This window comes from Rhodofomes roseus, assembly GCF_022264815.1.
Source record: "Rhodofomes roseus strain CIRM-BRFM 1785 chromosome Unknown C8Q71scaffold_6, whole genome shotgun sequence".
In the NCBI taxonomy this organism is placed as follows: Eukaryota; Fungi; Basidiomycota; class Agaricomycetes; order Polyporales; family Fomitopsidaceae; genus Rhodofomes; species Rhodofomes roseus.
The window spans coordinates 1037552-1052985 of NW_025952962.1; the positions used below are offsets into that span (position 1 = coordinate 1037552).

The following is a 15434-nucleotide window of genomic DNA, read 5'->3' on the forward strand; positions in this document are numbered from 1 at the left end:
GCGCACGCAATATATTCAGTCACTTAACTGATCCTCATGCAGACGATCCGGAAAGGCGTACGGCAGCAGAGGAATGCTGCTACTGCACAGGCGAGAAATCCCAAGGGTGGCCAGAAGCCCACACCTTATGAATTCCGTCCCGACGTCCGCTACCGGCGTGTGGAAGGTACGACCGTCGCCCGCTTCAATATGCAAATCGCGCAGTTCGTGGACGGGGAGAATTGGCATAAGGTCTTCGAAACCTGCAACGTTATGAAGGAGCGTGGCGTCGAACCCGATGCAACAACGTACGCAAACATCATGGCTGCATGCGCGGCGATCGGCGCAGCGAAGGAGGCGCAGGCTGCGTTCGAGGACATGCTCGCCGTCGGAGTGCAGCCCACCCATCAGATTTTCCATGACATGCTTCATGTGAGGTGAAGTCACTTGCGCACGGCGCTCGCCTGATGAGGTTGCTCACTATCTTCACAGGCCAGCCGGGATGCGGAATCGTTGGTCCTCATCAAGATCATAAACACAATGAAGGACCACGGTATCAGGCCCAACGAGGTTACCTATGAAATCCTAGTGATGCGTTACACCTCAATGCTCCAGCTGGAGCTTGCCCTGCAGTGTCTAGCACAAATTCATGCTGCCGGCTTGTCGCCCACTATCAAAACTGCACGAGCGGTCATTCAGTCTGCCAGTGCACTCGGTCTGCCTCGGCTTGCTGTTGACCTAGCAGAATCTTTTGAGGAAACGTCAATACGCAGGTTGGAGGCCGATGCCTGGGTAGACTGCCTCATCGCGAGTGCTGAAGCACTATGGGTACGTCGCATGCGAGGTTGTGGTCAAAACTCTTCTGAAGTCCTAGGCAGGAGGAGGGTGTCCTGCGGACATGGCAAAAGGTCGTACATGAACTCAACATCACTCCCGACGAGGGTCTCTGTATTCAAGTCCTGCACACTGCCGGTCGACATGGCCATTCCACACTTGCTCTTGACGCTTTCCGCGTCCTCGGCCGGATAGGCGTCATCTGGCAAGAGTACCACTTCGCGCCTGTAATCGAAGCGCTCTGCAAACAGACGCGGGTCAAGGACGCGTTGAAGATGCTCGACATGATGCGTAGCCACCAAATCGCACCATTGCCCGAGACGGCGATCCCCATCTCAGACGTGGTCGCGACCGACTCCGACTCGATCGACGAGGCATGGAGCCACCTCGAGGCGCTGCACGAGGAGGGCAAGACGGTGGACACGAGCGCGCTGAACGTCGTGATCCGCGCCTCCGTCATGCTCGGGGACCTGCAGCGCGCGATGGGGACGTACAAGGCCGCGGGCTCGCTCGGCGTCGTGCCGGACGTGGACACGTACAACCTGCTCTTTGCGGGCTGCGTCGCCGCGCAGCACCGCCAGCTCGGCGACCGGCTGCTCACGGAGATGAAGACGGCGGGCGTGCGCGCGGACGAGCGCACGTACGAGCGCCTCGTCACGCTGTGCCTCACGCAGGCGAACTACGAGGACGCGTTCTTCTACCTCGAGGAGATGAAGGCCGAGGGCCACGTCCCCCCACACAGCGTGTACGTTGCGCTGATCCGCAAGTGCGTCTCGCTCGGCGACACGCGTTACAAGCTCGCGGTGGAGGAGATGCTCGAGTGCGGCTACGAGGTAACGGACGCCCTGAGTCGGTTCATCAACTCCGGTGGTGAAGAGGACACGCAGGAAGACAGGCCTATTCACAGGCAGAGTTGGGGCCCAAGGATTGTGTCGAGGAAACGCGAGGAGTTCCTGAAGGGCATGGTGGGTTCGCCACAGCTGGAGGCGCCTGAGGAGGCAAGGTCGAGTTGGTCGTCCCAACACTAGAGTTGTTTGCACATCTACATATCATACCATGCTGGGTATAATAGTATTTCCAGGCTGACCAGTCATTGCTCAACGACCCCAAGCCTTGCTAGACTACCCACGGCGTCCAGAAGCAATCGACCTGGACCATCTACGTGTAGTGGCCAATCCTTCAGTCTGCGTAGTATGCATGGACTTGGCAACCGACGGGGCAAACTTCGACAAAGGTGACATTAGCAATGTGCTCGGTCCTACATATCCAATGTCATGCATCCACGTATCAAAGTCACAAAGAAATGACGGGAAAGATAGACTAGCGGTCTCCACGAAGAGACCTTCGCGGTGCAGTGCTGCGCGGGCAACGCAAGTCGTCAAGACGCTCTGACCTTATGACGACGAAGGGTAAGGGGGATTTGGTGATGTCGGCTGACCGAAGGGCGTGTAGATCCAGAGGCCGTTGACTTCCCAGTACGCTTCTGTGAATGCCTCGGGGTGGTTGTTGACCACTGACGGCGCAACAACGGTGAGCGATCCGCCTAAAGAGATAGATAGACACGTACAATCAGTGCATGTCCCGGGGCAACCACTCGTTGGGTAGGCGCTCCCCGCCCAGTCACCCTACGGATCGTCAGCAGAGGCCTCACGCAGGGCCGTGAACACACGTACGCAGAACGTCAGATCAAACACGAACTGGTGCGCATTGAAGTGCTCCTCATAATTGCACTCCGCGTCCATGGGGAACACTGCATACGGCTCGCCCCAGCTCGCATCGGGGCTCACGCCCGTGATGGCCGCGACGAGGGGGTACTGCACCGCGAGGGGGACGCTCGCCGCGTCCTGCCTGCTCCAGAACCACGCGCGGATGCCGGTCGCCGCGCCGCGCTGGACGGCGAACCAGCCGCCGGCGGCGCCGTTGAAGTCCGCGCCGTACGAGAGCGGCGCCCCGGAGACGCCGCAGCCCTGGTTCGAGTTGTAGTCCGCGTCGCAGATCGTGGAGGTCACGCCCCCGGACATCGTGCGCGTCGCGGGCATGGTGCAGTTCGGGGAGGTGTGGAGGGACATGAGGTTGCCCGTCTGGAGGTTCACGCCTGCGGGCGCGTTAGTCGGGGAAGAGCAACTCGGGGTGTGTGGGCGCACCTTCGATGATGTCGATCTCGCCGCCGTCGGGCCAGGGCCCGGTTTGGCTGAGCGACCAGAAGGCGGGCCAGGTAGCGCATCCCTGCGGCATGTGCTCGAGGTCCAGCACGGCGACCGAGTCCGAGTACGCCCTGTTGGAGAGGACGCGGATACTGTTCCTGCCGCGGGTGCCGTTCGCGACGACGTTCGTGCTGTCCGCGCGCATGACGAACTTGTCTAGCGAAGCTGTGTCCATAACCGCGTCGTGAGTAGCTCGGGACGACAAGGTGGGCGAGCATGTGCGCACCGTAGGTCAGGTTCTGCGCGACGGCGGTGCCGAGGTCGACGTAGTTGACGTCGCCGTTAGTGGGGTCGACGATGGTCTGCCAGGTCCAGGTGCCGAGGAACTCGCTCCCGACATACGCGTCCGCGAGGGTGTAGACTTGCGCGGCGACGACTGAGGCGAGCGCAGCCAGGAGGGCAAGGGCGGAGCGCATGTTGGCAGGGGCCGCGGGCGGGCCTGGAGGACGCACGCGGACGGCGGGTATAAGTGCACGGAGGGCAGGCAACGCGAGAGCGCAGAGACACCGTACGCGGGGCTTCAAGACAGCCCTGGCCATAAATGGGTGGCATGTTGGGGCGGAACCTCGATCGTGGGTGTCTCCTTCCGTGAAGCCAATGTCAATGGCATCCTTGGCCCGCTATTCCTGGCGAGCGTGCGCAGTGCGATCTGCTATTATCATAGTCAGTTCTTGGCTCAGTGCGTTCGTGTGCTTGGTTCATTGGGGCCAACACTTACCCCACCGTTGAGTTTGTGCGCATCCTTCCTGTCGTGATAGTTCAGTCTGGAGGCAATTCCGTCGTTCCGCGGGACCCCCATATGATGATGATGAGCGTGCTGTGCTGCAGACTGCAGACTGACTCGGAGCCTCTGAGAGTCTCAGGATGCCGGGCCGCCTTCGCAGAGACTGCATGAAGCGCCGGCGTTCTACTGGCGGTCGATCAGTCAAAATGAATTTGACGGCCATGACGCTGCGCAGGTCGCTTTCGCGATCACCACACACAGACGGCCTGACTGCACCGCGCTGAGCCGCTATGTTGCCCGACGCCCACCCCCACAGAACATAGCCATGCCCAATCCAAGACAGCGCTATCCGCTCCTCCTCCTCATCGCCTGCTCCTCCTTCTTCGTCCTATGCGCTTTCCTCTACGTTCGACCCTACATTGCAGCCGCAGTCGGTCCGTACAGACCCGTCCATGATCCTTACCAGCATACGTGCGTACAGGTCTCTCGTTTTCATGGTGAAGCTAACGTCAGCCCCAGGACCCGCTACGCACTCGCCGACAAGTATGTAGGCAATGACTTCTTCAACCACTGGATGTGGGAGAGCCTCGACGACCCAACGCATGGGCGCGTCAACTACATCGACAAGTGGACAGCCAGACGCACCAATCTGTCCTTCGGTACGTCCGCACCGTCGTTTGAAACCCGACCTCTTCCTTACCTCGCGTCGTAGCGTCGGACACAAAGTTCGTCATGCGCGCAGACCACACAAACCGCGTTGCGCCGAACGCCCGCGGGCGGGACAGCATCCGCATCCACTCCAACAAAGCGTACGCCGACTCCGTGACCATCCTCGACGTCGAGCACATGCCCGAGGGCTGCGCGACCTGGCCCGCCTTCTGGTCGCTCAGCCAGGCAGGACCGTGGCCCGCCGGCGGTGAGATCGACATCATCGAAGGTACGTCTCCCGCCCTCCTCATCCCAGCACCCCCGCGTAAACACCACGCCCCACCCACCGCTAGGCGTGAACCTCCAAGTGGGCAACACCATGTCCCTCCACTCGCTCCCCGGCTGCGTGATGCCCGCGCAACCCTCGCGCGCGCATACAGGCACGACGCTCTCCACCAACTGCGACACACGCGTGAACTACAACCAGGGCTGCGGCGTCGGCGGCCCACCCACGTCGTACGGCGCGCCGCTCAACGCGCGCCGCGGCGGCTGGTTTGTCATGGCGCGGTCGAAGGACGACGGGATCCGCGGCTGGTTCTGGGCTAGGGATGATTCGGGCGTGCCTGATCAAGTGAAGGGAGGCGCAGAGGTGCGCGAAGTGAGCCCGGGCCCGGCGTGGGGCCCGCCCGTGGCCCATTTTCCTATGGGGAGGGAGTGTGATTATGAAGCGCATTTCAACGAGCATATGTTTGTCTTTGACTTGACATTCTGCGTACGTTTTTGAATCCTCCTTTGTGGTGAGTCGTTGAGCTGACAGATATGTGCAGGGTGACTGGGCGGGAAACGCGTACCCGACAAGCGGATGCAGCGGGTCGTGTGTTGACTGTGCGTCTTCCCCACATGTGCCGAGCATGGCTTGGTGTAGCTCACGCGATCTGATCTTGCAGTGGTGGACAATCATCCTGAAGCGTTCGTCAATGCGTACTGGGAGGTGAACTCGCTCCGCGTCTACACGCCCGCATCGCAACGCTAGCTTGCCGCGTTTCGCACACACACACATACTCTTCTAGGCATGGACACTGACACTGGTGATATACGGATCACTAATACAAAACACGTCTACCTCTTGTCGCCGGACCTCAAGCGTGAGGAAGGTACACCGGCAAACTGACACTCCCCCAGTGAACACCCTCGCCGCAAGGTAGCGCGCTGCACACAACCGTTTACCAAGGCAGCACGCCTCCAGCGTGATTGTGCAGTTGGATCTTCTCCTCGAGCGGGGCCTCCCATATGATGCGGAGGGTATCCTCCGCGGACTGCTCGACGGAGATGGGCTTGAGGTCCGGGTTGGCCTTCGCCCACCAGTCCTTGATGCCCGCGCCCAAGTCCGTGTCGACCCAGCCTGCCGAAGTCAGCCCTGCTCGCGCGCGCATGACTCGGGCAGTGTGCTTACCAGGGTGGAGGACGACGGTGGTGATCCCCTCTTTGTACAGGACAGCAGCCCACTTGCGGGCCAGGCTGACGAGCGCGGTGTGTCAGAGAAACGGTACGGGTGCGCGGTGGGGGAGACTGGATACGGACATGTCGAGCGCGGCCTTGGTCATCGCGTAGGGGATCGCGAGCGTGGCGACGGTCGGGGCGAACTCGATGGAGGCGAGGATGGTGCTGAGGAAGACGACCTTCTTCGCGGTGCTCTTGCGCACGAGCGGCAGGAACTGGCGGACGACCTCGATCGGCGCGACGCTGTTGATGCGCAGTTCCTCCTCGAAGACCTTCAGGTCGCTGCGAACCACAACACAAACGAGAACGCAGACGTCAGCGACGGAGGCTCGGAGCGACGGGTGAGTGAACGCCGCACATCGACTCGAAACTCGGGTTGTCCTGGAGGGACACGCCGGCGTTGCTGATCAGGTAGTCCAGTCCGTTGGGCAGGATCTTCGCGGCGCCCTCCGCGGCCTTGCCGATGCTGGCATAGTCGGCGTAGTCGATCTTGACGACGGCGAACTGGTCCGAGGGGTATTCGCCCGCCAGCTTCTTGATGCTCTCCGCGGCGGGGTTGCGCACCGCGGCGACGACGAAGTTCTTCGGGTCTTGGAGCTGTTATGATCGAGTGGCGGTGAGATTCCTAGGTCTGTGTGCTTTGGGGTGTCAGGAATGGACTCACGAGCTTGGTGGCGATTCCGAGGCCGATGCCTCGGCTGGCTCCGGTGATGAGGTACGAAGGCATGTTATGAGATTTTAGTTCGTTAGGTCGCTGATTCGAGTTGAGGATTGTTTTGCTGTTCTGCGAGTGCTGTCCTACCTCGTCCTGTCCGCCTCGCTCTTATACCCTGCCAGTGATGCTCCAGTGCATCTCGTAAACCCGAGCCCAACGCCGAGTGCTGGGTAGAGGCGGATTGTGCCTCTCCTTCAGTCATCGACCGAATCATTCGGGGTGCACGCTCAGTCCTACGTCTATGAAGGAGGCGACGTGGACCTGCATCATTTATTCATGGGCGGTTACTCTGACTTCTTGGCGTGTCGGCGGCGCTTCGTCGTGGTTTCAGAGGGGCCTCCTCGTCAAAGTATTGGTCAGCGGCAGAGTCTATCCAGGTCCTGAAGGAAGGAAGGACAGTCAGCAACGATTCTGGAGGATTCGAAAGGGCCGCGTATGATGTCCTTAACCGCACGTTGGTGCGACCGAACCATGCCCGAACGTTGACTGTGCACTTCTCGAGCCATGTCTAGCTGATGCCAGTACGGATCGACGCCCGGCGCCTGCGGAACACGAAAGACGTATCCCGGTCACTCCGGCATACAGAATTTCCGTTCAATATGGATCGTGGCCCACGGAGAATGAGTAGATGACCAGTTTGACGTTCGCACAAAACGAGACGTTGGAGGCCTGCTGGTCTCGTGGACGGAGTCTGCTAGGGAATGTGAGCACGCAATGAAGTTCTGATTTCTCGTTGTGACTTCTCATCTTGCACTCGCCGCCGCAGCCATTCCTGTTCTGTTGGAACATGCATATCGTCCTCAATTGCAATCCCCGTTGTCTGCACGCACACTGCGCCCCATACATGTGAGTATCGAACTTGCTCGGTATGTCTGTCTCGTTCTCGCTGATGCCCGAGCAGGACGGGAGTAGGTCGCGGTTGTGGTTCGTCGGCCGACGGCATCCTCACCCCTTGGTCACTTTGCGCGAGAGGACCACTTATTACCCGCGTCGTCGGATGCGCGGTATGTTCTCTCGCAGGAAATCGATGACCCAAACGTCCAAGGTTTACCGCGCCATCGGTGGCATTCGACAAACTCGACCGCCCACAGGGTGTCCAGAGCAAAACATAAATTACATCGTCGGCGAGATTGCATCATTCATACAGCCAAGGTATGGACTTCGAGGACAAGGCGCAATAATACCGATGCCTCACCAGGGGAACACAGCCCCGGTATGGTTGTACAGCTTGATCTGCTCCTCGAGTGGAGCATCCCAGATGACGCGGAGGACGTCCCCCGCGGACTGCTTGACGGAGATGGGCTTGAGGTCCGGGTTGACCTTCGCCCACCAATCCTTGATGGTCAGGCCCAGCTCAGTCTCGACCCAGCCTGGCGCGCCGTCAGCGTTGTGTGCTCACCCATCAGTCTGATTTGGATGTACACTCACCAGGGTGGAGGACGACTGTGGTGATACCCTCTTTATACAGGACGGCAGCCCACTTGCGAGCAAGTCTATATGGTTCCCAGCGTGTGAGAGGTGCGCATGTGCGATGTGACTTGATACTTACATGTTCAGTGCCGCTTTGGCCATCGCATAGGTGATCGTCAGTGTCGCCACCTTCGGGGCGAAGTCGAGCGAACCGTTGAGGGTGCTGACGAAGACGACCTTCTTCACAGCACTCTTGCGCACCAAGGGGAGGAATTGGCGGACGACCTCGATCGGCGCGACGGTGTTGATGCGCAGTTCCTCCTCGAAGACCTTCAGGTCGCTGCAAATCAAAACAAATGCGAGAGCGCGGACGTCAGCGACGTGGACTCAGAACGACGGATGTGTGAACGCCGCACATCGACTCGAAGCTCGCGCTCTCCTGATAGGATACACCGGCGTTGCTAATCAAGTAATCCAGTCCATTTGGCAGGATCTTGGCGGCGTCCTCTGCGGCCTTGCCGATACTGGGGTAGTCGGCGTAGTCGAGCTTTACGACGGCGAACCGGTCCTTGGGGTATTCACTTGCCAGTTTCTTGATACTCTCAGACTCGGCATTGCGCACTGCGGCGATCACGAAGTTCTTCGGGTCTTGGAGCTATCGAACGACCGTCAGCAACTGCATGCTTCAGTACTATAGGAACAAACTCACAAGCTGTGTTATAGTCGCAAGGCCAATACCCCTGCTAGCTCCGGTGACGAGGTACGAAGGCATGTTGCAAGGTGTATAGAGCTGCTTTGGTAGCTGGATGACAGGGAGTTGTTCTGCAAGTGCTGGTATACCTGGCGTCCCGACCCTCGTCTTATACAGCGGTGCTGCAGCTCGTCCGAGTCCCGCAAACCACCCGAACCTACGCCGACTGGTGTTTTACACTCAAGGCGGATTGCGAACCGCTCGGATTCAGTCATTTCCCGGGTCACCCGGAGTCTAGCCTGACTTCCGGACGCGGGATCGACGACCACAGTTCGTTCATCGTCGGGAGCGTCCTCTCCTTGTCACTCGCCAGGACGGGAGCTTCCCCGCCCACTCATTGGCCGCGACGATCCCGCGACCTGGCGCTTCGTGATGCACGATGACATCAGGTAGTCAGCAAGACGGTCAAGACGACCGAAGCATGCCCGAAGCTATTCTATAGAGCGGCGGCGAGCGCAGAACGACCTCCGGCTCATCCGACCAGCAAACGCATTTTCCGGTCGCTCCGGCATACGCATGTGAGCTGCAATTGTTCGATACTATGTCATGTATCAGTGGACTAGTAATGCAATCTCTGCACCTTTACTGGACTATAGATCTCGATCTCGTCCCCTCCTCTCCGGAACGTCTCGGACTTTGGGCCGTTGGATCCCTGAGATTGAAGACGTCTATGATACATCGATTTTGCATAACAGCATTCCACAGCAGGGATGAGACATTGAGAGGATACCGAGAGCGAAAGGCAATTGGAACTATTCTCCGAGGCTCTTCACGGCGATCGTCATAATGCCGACGCGACGTTGCCGATAGGTTGCACTTGGGTGGCTCAGGCTATTCCCTCGTCAACGTCTTCAATCTGAGTGGATTGTTTGAAGACTCATGGGATGATATAGAAACACGCTGCGAGCTGTTTTGGCAGATCAAACGAAGGTCCGAGTCACCCGAGATAGCACCCTGAGTGTCACAATTGAACAAACACGGTATGTACTCATTGGATTATACAGAGTGAACACGAACCTTTCTCCCTCTCCGGAAGTAAGTGGCAGCAAAGGACATGCTGTGAAAGAATCCCAGAAGTTTGCGAGGGACGGAGATGCGGAGATGGAGATAGTTCAGTACTGTATCCTCACTGCTGTCGGTCGTCTACATCCCACTTTCGATTGATCAAACAAAACACATTTGCTCAAGTCACAGCGTTACAATCTTGCCTTCCCTGCATTCTTGAGGGCTTCGACCACAACCTCCGTCATCGCGAGGACAGCCTCCTCTTCGAGCGGCCTGCCGACCAGTTGAAGACCCACCGGCATCCCGTTAAACACCTTGGGGTCATCTGAGTGCAAGCGGGTCAGGGCCATTCAAGTATCATGTGAGGACCATGTCCACGTACACATTTCATAGTACACCTTGTCAATGGAGCTGTGGAAATGGTGTGGCGGTGACTTGACGTCCACCTGCGCATCCACCTTCGTGACGGGGAAGACCGCCGCAGCGTAGTCGAGGGTGTTCCACACCATAGTATAGTTCACGTACCTTCATCTCCTTTAGCACATGTAGTTCCTGCATCCAAAGATAAGAAACCTACTGATTCTGCCCATGAGGCGCAGCGACACTCGCCGACGCAGGGCAGATGATCGCATCGACCGGCCGTCCGGTGCCCGTTTGGTTCACAGTCTTCTGCCAGTGCTCGAGGTACGCCTTGCGCATGTTGAACAGCTTCTTCTGCATCTGCCAGAGCTCGTACACGTGCGCGTCCTTCGCGTCGTCGCCGGTGAAGAATCCTGGGGAGGTGTCTTCGTCCAGGCCCATGCCAGAGAGGAGTGGCTCGCCATGCTCGGCGACGTGAGACTGAATGTCGCGGCGCGAGCCGGTGCGCCAGATAGAATTCTGTATGTGGCGTGAATATGTTAGACGAATGATACTGCTAGGTACGAAGTAACGTACGGCAAGCCTGACGAAGTCATGGTGATGTAAAGGCTGCCAGTCAATCACTTCATATCAAAATGATCAACTACGAAGAACCACAAGTCGATATTGGCGTACCTTTGTGACCAGCAGCTCTCAACACATCCTTCGTCATCTGCAACGCCCTCAGCAGTGGTGGGTGCGGCTTGACCATGTCATCATCCCACATGATCGCGAAGCATAACTGCTTCCCTCTCCCATGACCTTCGAGCGCGTACAGCCTCTCGCGCCATTCCATGGGGACTACGGAGGGGTCCTTCAGCCATGGTTGAGTTCCGAGAACAGCCTGCATGAACGTCTTCAGTCCGCTGAGACTGCTCGACAGCGGTCCGGGTGCTGCGAGCATGTAATCGTGTCCCTCCAACGGGCCTACGCAACCGTGGATGGGTAGGCGGTGGTACGACGGCTTCAGGCCGTAAATGCCATTGTATACCGCCGGTATGCGGATCGAGCTGTGTGTCAGGTATTCTGAGCATGTCCGTCCAAATTGTCCTCGCACAACCTACCCTCCGAGGTCGGTGCCGACACCAAGAACGCTGCCTTTGAGGGCAATCAATGCACCCTCTCCGCCACTTGAGCCACCGCTCGTGAGGGAACGATTGTATGGGTTGAGCGTGCGACCGAACAGTAGGTTGTGCGTCTCAGTCCACTGTAGCACTTCATCATCAGCAGGGAGGACGTCACATTTTGCCTGTACATTACCATTGCGCTCTGAGGCACACTTGTTTTGACATACGGGATTGCGCCGCATTCGATGAGAGCTTCTACGATTACCGCATCTTCTTGAGCATACTTGCCAACCCAAGAAGCATAGCCTGAAGTCGCATTGCTCAGTTCGGTATTGCAACAGAAACGTTCGGCACCTACCGACAGTAGTTTCGACGCCCTTGACATTGAACATGTCCTTCAACGAGATTGGCAAACCATGCAGGGGTCCGATCACCTTGCCGTTAGTCTTCAAGTACTGGTCTAGTGCAGCAGCACGCGCAAGGGCTGTCTCGACGAAGACCTCAGTCAAGCAGTTCGTCTGTACCTCCTGTCAGGCTAGATGAATCACAGAAAGCATGGAGTCTTACAAGCTGATGCGCGATTATAGCACGTTTGTAGAACGCAGTTGTGACCTCCACTGCGGACCATTCTGCCATCGCAAGTTTCTTCAACAGGGCATTCACGTCCGTTACTTCGGTGATCTTTACTTCCTTTCCGGACAGAGTACGACTCTGTTTCGGAAACGCTGTTACGTCCAGTTCCTGTGGCCCAGGGATCGACGAGGGTACCCATTCCTTCGGTATCGCGTCAGCGAGGCGTTGCCTCTTCTCTGCGGCTAGGCTCTTCCACTTGGGCTCCATGTCAGGATGGAGTAGTGAGAGAGGAAGCTAGCCAGTAGCGCGCCGCATTTGTAGCCGGATCATGCACCTCACAGCCAGCTTACATACGATATCAGCCCTCAGAGCACGGGGGCTTGTTGTGCATTCGGGGGAACTTGAAGAGCCGGACTGAAGTCTGAGACATGGGATTATTAGTAGCAGCCATCACCCGATCTCGATTTCCCCAGATCCCAGATCTACCACTGTGCGTTGTCACTTGTGGCGGCTGCCATGCTACATTGCACCCTCCGAACTCAGTCCAATCCCGAATGTCGAGCCCAGGCTTCGCCCAGGCCCAGTTCGTCGCGGTCATGTTCTACAGCCTCCTGTCAGCCCAATCTCTACGCAAGCTCTTAAGGCCGACTGAGCTGACGGATCAAGCGGACCCATGTTTCCCTGCCCGGTGCATTTACTCTGATCTCGCCTCCTCTTGATGAGGTTCTGTGCAGGCCATCTGGCCACCCTTTTCTTTCTGGTCCAGAGCTGCTACTCCAGTCCCTTTGTCTCTCCTACGGCGAACAGCACGGGCAGCTACGTGATGAAGATCAAACGCTCTGTTGGCCGACCCCTTCTGCAGCGCAGTGTCGACGGCCCACATGTGTTCGACCCTACCTATGCGGTACGTTCATCTTACCGTATATCCGAATGCAGGCTCATTCAACAAGTATTTAACAGGTAGATGAGCTGAACGGACTTCTCGGGAAATACGCGAACGCAGAACAATTTCTTTCTGGCATGGGTTTGAACCCTGACGCGCATCCAGAGAAGGGATATGAGCCGTTCACTCACCCGCTCATCGGTGCTCTGAACAGTACGAATGCGACGGTCACTAATACTACCCGGAATGCCAACGCCACAGGTACGGCCCGCCCGAGCACCAACACGACTACTGCAAGTAATAGTACGGGAAATGCTACTCTCGCGGTGTCTCATACGCACTTCCTCCTCTTGCCCTTGATGGACGACGACACGGATCAGCCGCAACCGATCGTGCAATTTCCTGGTACGGCGCAGATGCCATTGACGGACGACGTTGCCGGTGGCATGGACATCCTATACTACGGCAATCTCGAGTTCGGCTCGCATGGCCAAGGCCTCACCGTCGACGTCGACACTGGCTCTGCAGACCTCTGGGTGCCCGTCACTGGCTGCCGAACCTGCGGCGGTGACCCCTTCCGTTCATACGACAGCACCTCCTACCGGAACTTCGGCCAGCGGTTCTCCGTCTCCTACGGCGCGGGCAAGGTCTCCGGCACGCTCGCGCAGGACCTGGTAAGCGTCGGCTCGCTCTCCGTTGCGCAGCAGGCGTTCGGCGCGGTGAAGAGCGAATCGGAGGACTTCTACGACGCCCCGTCCGACGGCCTGCTGGGACTGGCGTTCGGGAGCATCGCGCAGAGCAAGCAGCCTACGTTCTTCGAGAATCTGATGATGTCGAAGCAGGTCGCGGGTGGTGCGTTTGCGGTGCACTTGCAGAGGGACCAGACGGTCGGTGGTGAGGTGTGCTTTGGGTGCTTCGATACTACGAAGGCGATTGGACCGATCACATGGAGTCCCGTCGTGTCACGCGTGAGTTTGCTCTGCCCTTCTCTATGCAGATGGACGCTAACTGATGTCTGTGACAGACGTATTGGTCTCTCGAGCTCGAGTACCTAGCAATCAATCAATGGCAAGGCGTCCCTGCCAACTTGACAGCAGCTATTGACACAGGCACGACGTTGATCTACGTCCCGGATGACGTCGCATCTCGGCTTTACGCTCTGGTAAGCCGCATCCCTGACAGCAGGAAGTTGTCCGTCTAGACCGCCGTTCTCCCCTCTCCGCAGATCCCAGGCTCAAAACATGCCGCACAGTACGGCGCAGGTAAGTTGATTGCCCTCGACAGTCACGGCAGCACGCTCACGCATCCTCCCCGGGGCAGGCTTCTACACGTATCCCTGCGACACTCCCCTCGCTGTGACTCTCAGCTTCGGCGGACGGGCCTACGGCGTTGACCCTGCCGACTTCAATCTCGGCCGGACCTCGGCTGAGTCTCCGTGAGCACATCCACCTACGCATCATCTCACATTCTGAACTGAGGGTCCTGCCGTTTGGTGGGAGCAGGGACTGTGTGGGCGGCATCCTCGCACTCGGACAGGGTTTCCCAGACAACCTTGCGATCATCGGTGAGTGCTATTTTGTCTACCTGTGTGGCAGCGGGTGTGAACGAGGATTGTCTGTGCATGTGAATAGGGGACGAGTTCCTGAAGTCTTGTGAGTACGCGATTCATTCGGACGGTTGCCGATCCGAGTCTAGGCTCATCCCTGCACCCCATAGGGTACTCGATATACGACTATCCGGGGAACCGAGTCGGCTTCGCATTGAGTGTCAATAACAAGGATTCACCGGATTCACCGTAGCTACGTTAATGTTGTCGTTGTCGTTTTAGGAGTACCATGCGTCGCAATGGATGATACTGTCTTTGCGCGAATGGGGTGGGCATATATTCAGACTTAGATATCCCTTGCTCGAAGAGCAAGGCTCTCCCAGGTCGAAAATGTTGGCCCCCCTTTGTACGCTTGTTGTAGCATGTTTGTTTCGCGACATGTGGTGTGGACTAGTCTCCGTTGCTGACCAAAAAGAGTTACTCTCGTTTGGTGTGGACATGTGTGTGCATGACGCACCGTCCCAATCCACGGACCGCACGACGCGGCTCAGCCACATTGACGGGCCTGCGCGCAGCGCGGCGGGTTTCGCTGTAACGGTGCGTCGTATGTTTCGCTATGGCACCGTACTTAGGCGCGTCGTAGGCCCTGCGGGAGGGAGGGGCACCACATCGACAGACGGTGCCGCGCTCACGGTGCCTCCCAAATTGAACTCGCTTGACCGGCCTTCGCGCGCGAGACAGCGCCGTCTGCGGCCCTTGTGTCTCTCTTTGGCAACGCAACAGCGGCGACACCAATCTCGCATCAGCTGTGCAACATTGAGTTTCTATTAGTGTCGCTACTGATTAGTAGTCTTGTACATGAGGGAAGAGATCGTGGTCAATTGAGCCGTGTTGGTAGTATGTGTACATTACAAGACGAGTGGGATAGAGTGTGCTCACAGAAATACAAATGTCTCATTGCACACCATCGGGGGATCATGAACGCTCACCCGCACATGCACAACACGAGCAAGGTTAGCACGCCAGCACTGGCGGCACTTCGAGTTGGAACGTGCACGTGAAACTCGCAGCTGGCAACGGAATGACTTCAACATCCGGCCGGTTCGGTTGTACTAGCCGCGCAGTTATTACCTAGCGCAAATCCTAATCGCGCCTATCTTCTGTCGTCTGCAGCTGAGGATGCATGTGTGTTGTAT

The 15434-nt window shown here is 57.9% G+C and overlaps 8 protein-coding genes across 8 annotated transcripts; 4 read left to right on the forward strand and 4 right to left on the reverse strand.

Annotated features, from left to right (window-relative positions):
- Positions 1–300: 300 nt before the first annotated feature.
- C8Q71DRAFT_704410 (uncharacterized protein) lies at positions 301–1841 on the forward strand (the record flags this gene model as incomplete). The annotated part of the gene is made up of 3 exons (XM_047920383.1): positions 301–416; positions 477–807; positions 858–1841. 3 exons carry the CDS (start codon positions 301–303, stop codon positions 1839–1841), a joined length of 1431 nt encoding a protein of 476 aa, XP_047781073.1.
- A 183-nt stretch (positions 1842–2024) lies between these two features.
- C8Q71DRAFT_894720 (concanavalin A-like lectin/glucanase domain-containing protein) lies at positions 2025–3433 on the reverse strand (the record flags this gene model as incomplete). Its single annotated transcript, XM_047928721.1, has 5 exons — positions 2025–2326; positions 2381–2438; positions 2487–2908; positions 2958–3182; positions 3244–3433. 5 exons carry the CDS (start codon positions 3431–3433, stop codon positions 2208–2210), a joined length of 1014 nt encoding a protein of 337 aa, XP_047781074.1. The 3' UTR covers positions 2025–2207.
- Positions 3434–3963: 530 nt separating this feature from the next.
- On the forward strand, positions 3964–5551 carry C8Q71DRAFT_506367 (concanavalin A-like lectin/glucanase domain-containing protein). Its single transcript, XM_047919018.1, has 6 exons — positions 3964–4212; positions 4261–4400; positions 4454–4678; positions 4743–5161; positions 5217–5274; positions 5337–5551. Exons 1-6 carry the CDS (start codon positions 4067–4069, stop codon positions 5420–5422), a joined length of 1074 nt encoding a protein of 357 aa, XP_047781075.1. The 5' UTR covers positions 3964–4066; the 3' UTR covers positions 5423–5551.
- A 61-nt stretch (positions 5552–5612) lies between these two features.
- Positions 5613–6616, reverse strand: C8Q71DRAFT_722278 (uncharacterized protein; the record flags this gene model as incomplete). Its single annotated transcript, XM_047921516.1, has 4 exons — positions 5613–5907; positions 5971–6171; positions 6248–6486; positions 6554–6616. 4 exons carry the CDS (start codon positions 6614–6616, stop codon positions 5613–5615), a joined length of 798 nt encoding a protein of 265 aa, XP_047781076.1.
- A 755-nt stretch (positions 6617–7371) lies between these two features.
- C8Q71DRAFT_748949 (uncharacterized protein) lies at positions 7372–9254 on the reverse strand. Its single transcript, XM_047923176.1, has 6 exons — positions 8724–9254; positions 8431–8669; positions 8154–8354; positions 8033–8097; positions 7507–7974; positions 7372–7451 (listed from the first exon to the last, which is right to left on the reverse strand). The coding sequence occupies exons 1-5, from the start codon at positions 8784–8786 to the stop codon at positions 7796–7798; spliced, it is 747 nt and encodes a 248-aa protein (XP_047781077.1). The 5' UTR covers positions 8787–9254; the 3' UTR covers positions 7372–7451; positions 7507–7795.
- A 707-nt stretch (positions 9255–9961) lies between these two features.
- Positions 9962–12076, reverse strand: C8Q71DRAFT_703653 (general amidase; the record flags this gene model as incomplete). Its single annotated transcript, XM_047920330.1, has 9 exons — positions 9962–10095; positions 10153–10295; positions 10348–10649; positions 10707–10753; positions 10806–11179; positions 11234–11376; positions 11430–11542; positions 11595–11754; positions 11804–12076. The coding sequence occupies 9 exons, from the start codon at positions 12074–12076 to the stop codon at positions 9962–9964; spliced, it is 1689 nt and encodes a 562-aa protein (XP_047781078.1).
- A 251-nt stretch (positions 12077–12327) lies between these two features.
- C8Q71DRAFT_748964 (aspartic peptidase domain-containing protein) lies at positions 12328–14562 on the forward strand. Its single transcript, XM_047923177.1, has 8 exons — positions 12328–12713; positions 12770–13660; positions 13717–13854; positions 13918–13954; positions 14013–14127; positions 14195–14256; positions 14324–14344; positions 14409–14562. The coding sequence occupies exons 1-8, from the start codon at positions 12528–12530 to the stop codon at positions 14489–14491; spliced, it is 1533 nt and encodes a 510-aa protein (XP_047781079.1). The 5' UTR covers positions 12328–12527; the 3' UTR covers positions 14492–14562.
- On the forward strand, positions 14405–15283 carry C8Q71DRAFT_506540 (uncharacterized protein). The gene has a single exon (XM_047919019.1). The coding sequence runs from the start codon at positions 14542–14544 to the stop codon at positions 15067–15069; it is 528 nt and encodes a 175-aa protein (XP_047781080.1). The 5' UTR covers positions 14405–14541; the 3' UTR covers positions 15070–15283.
- The last annotated feature ends 151 nt before the right edge of the window (positions 15284–15434 follow it).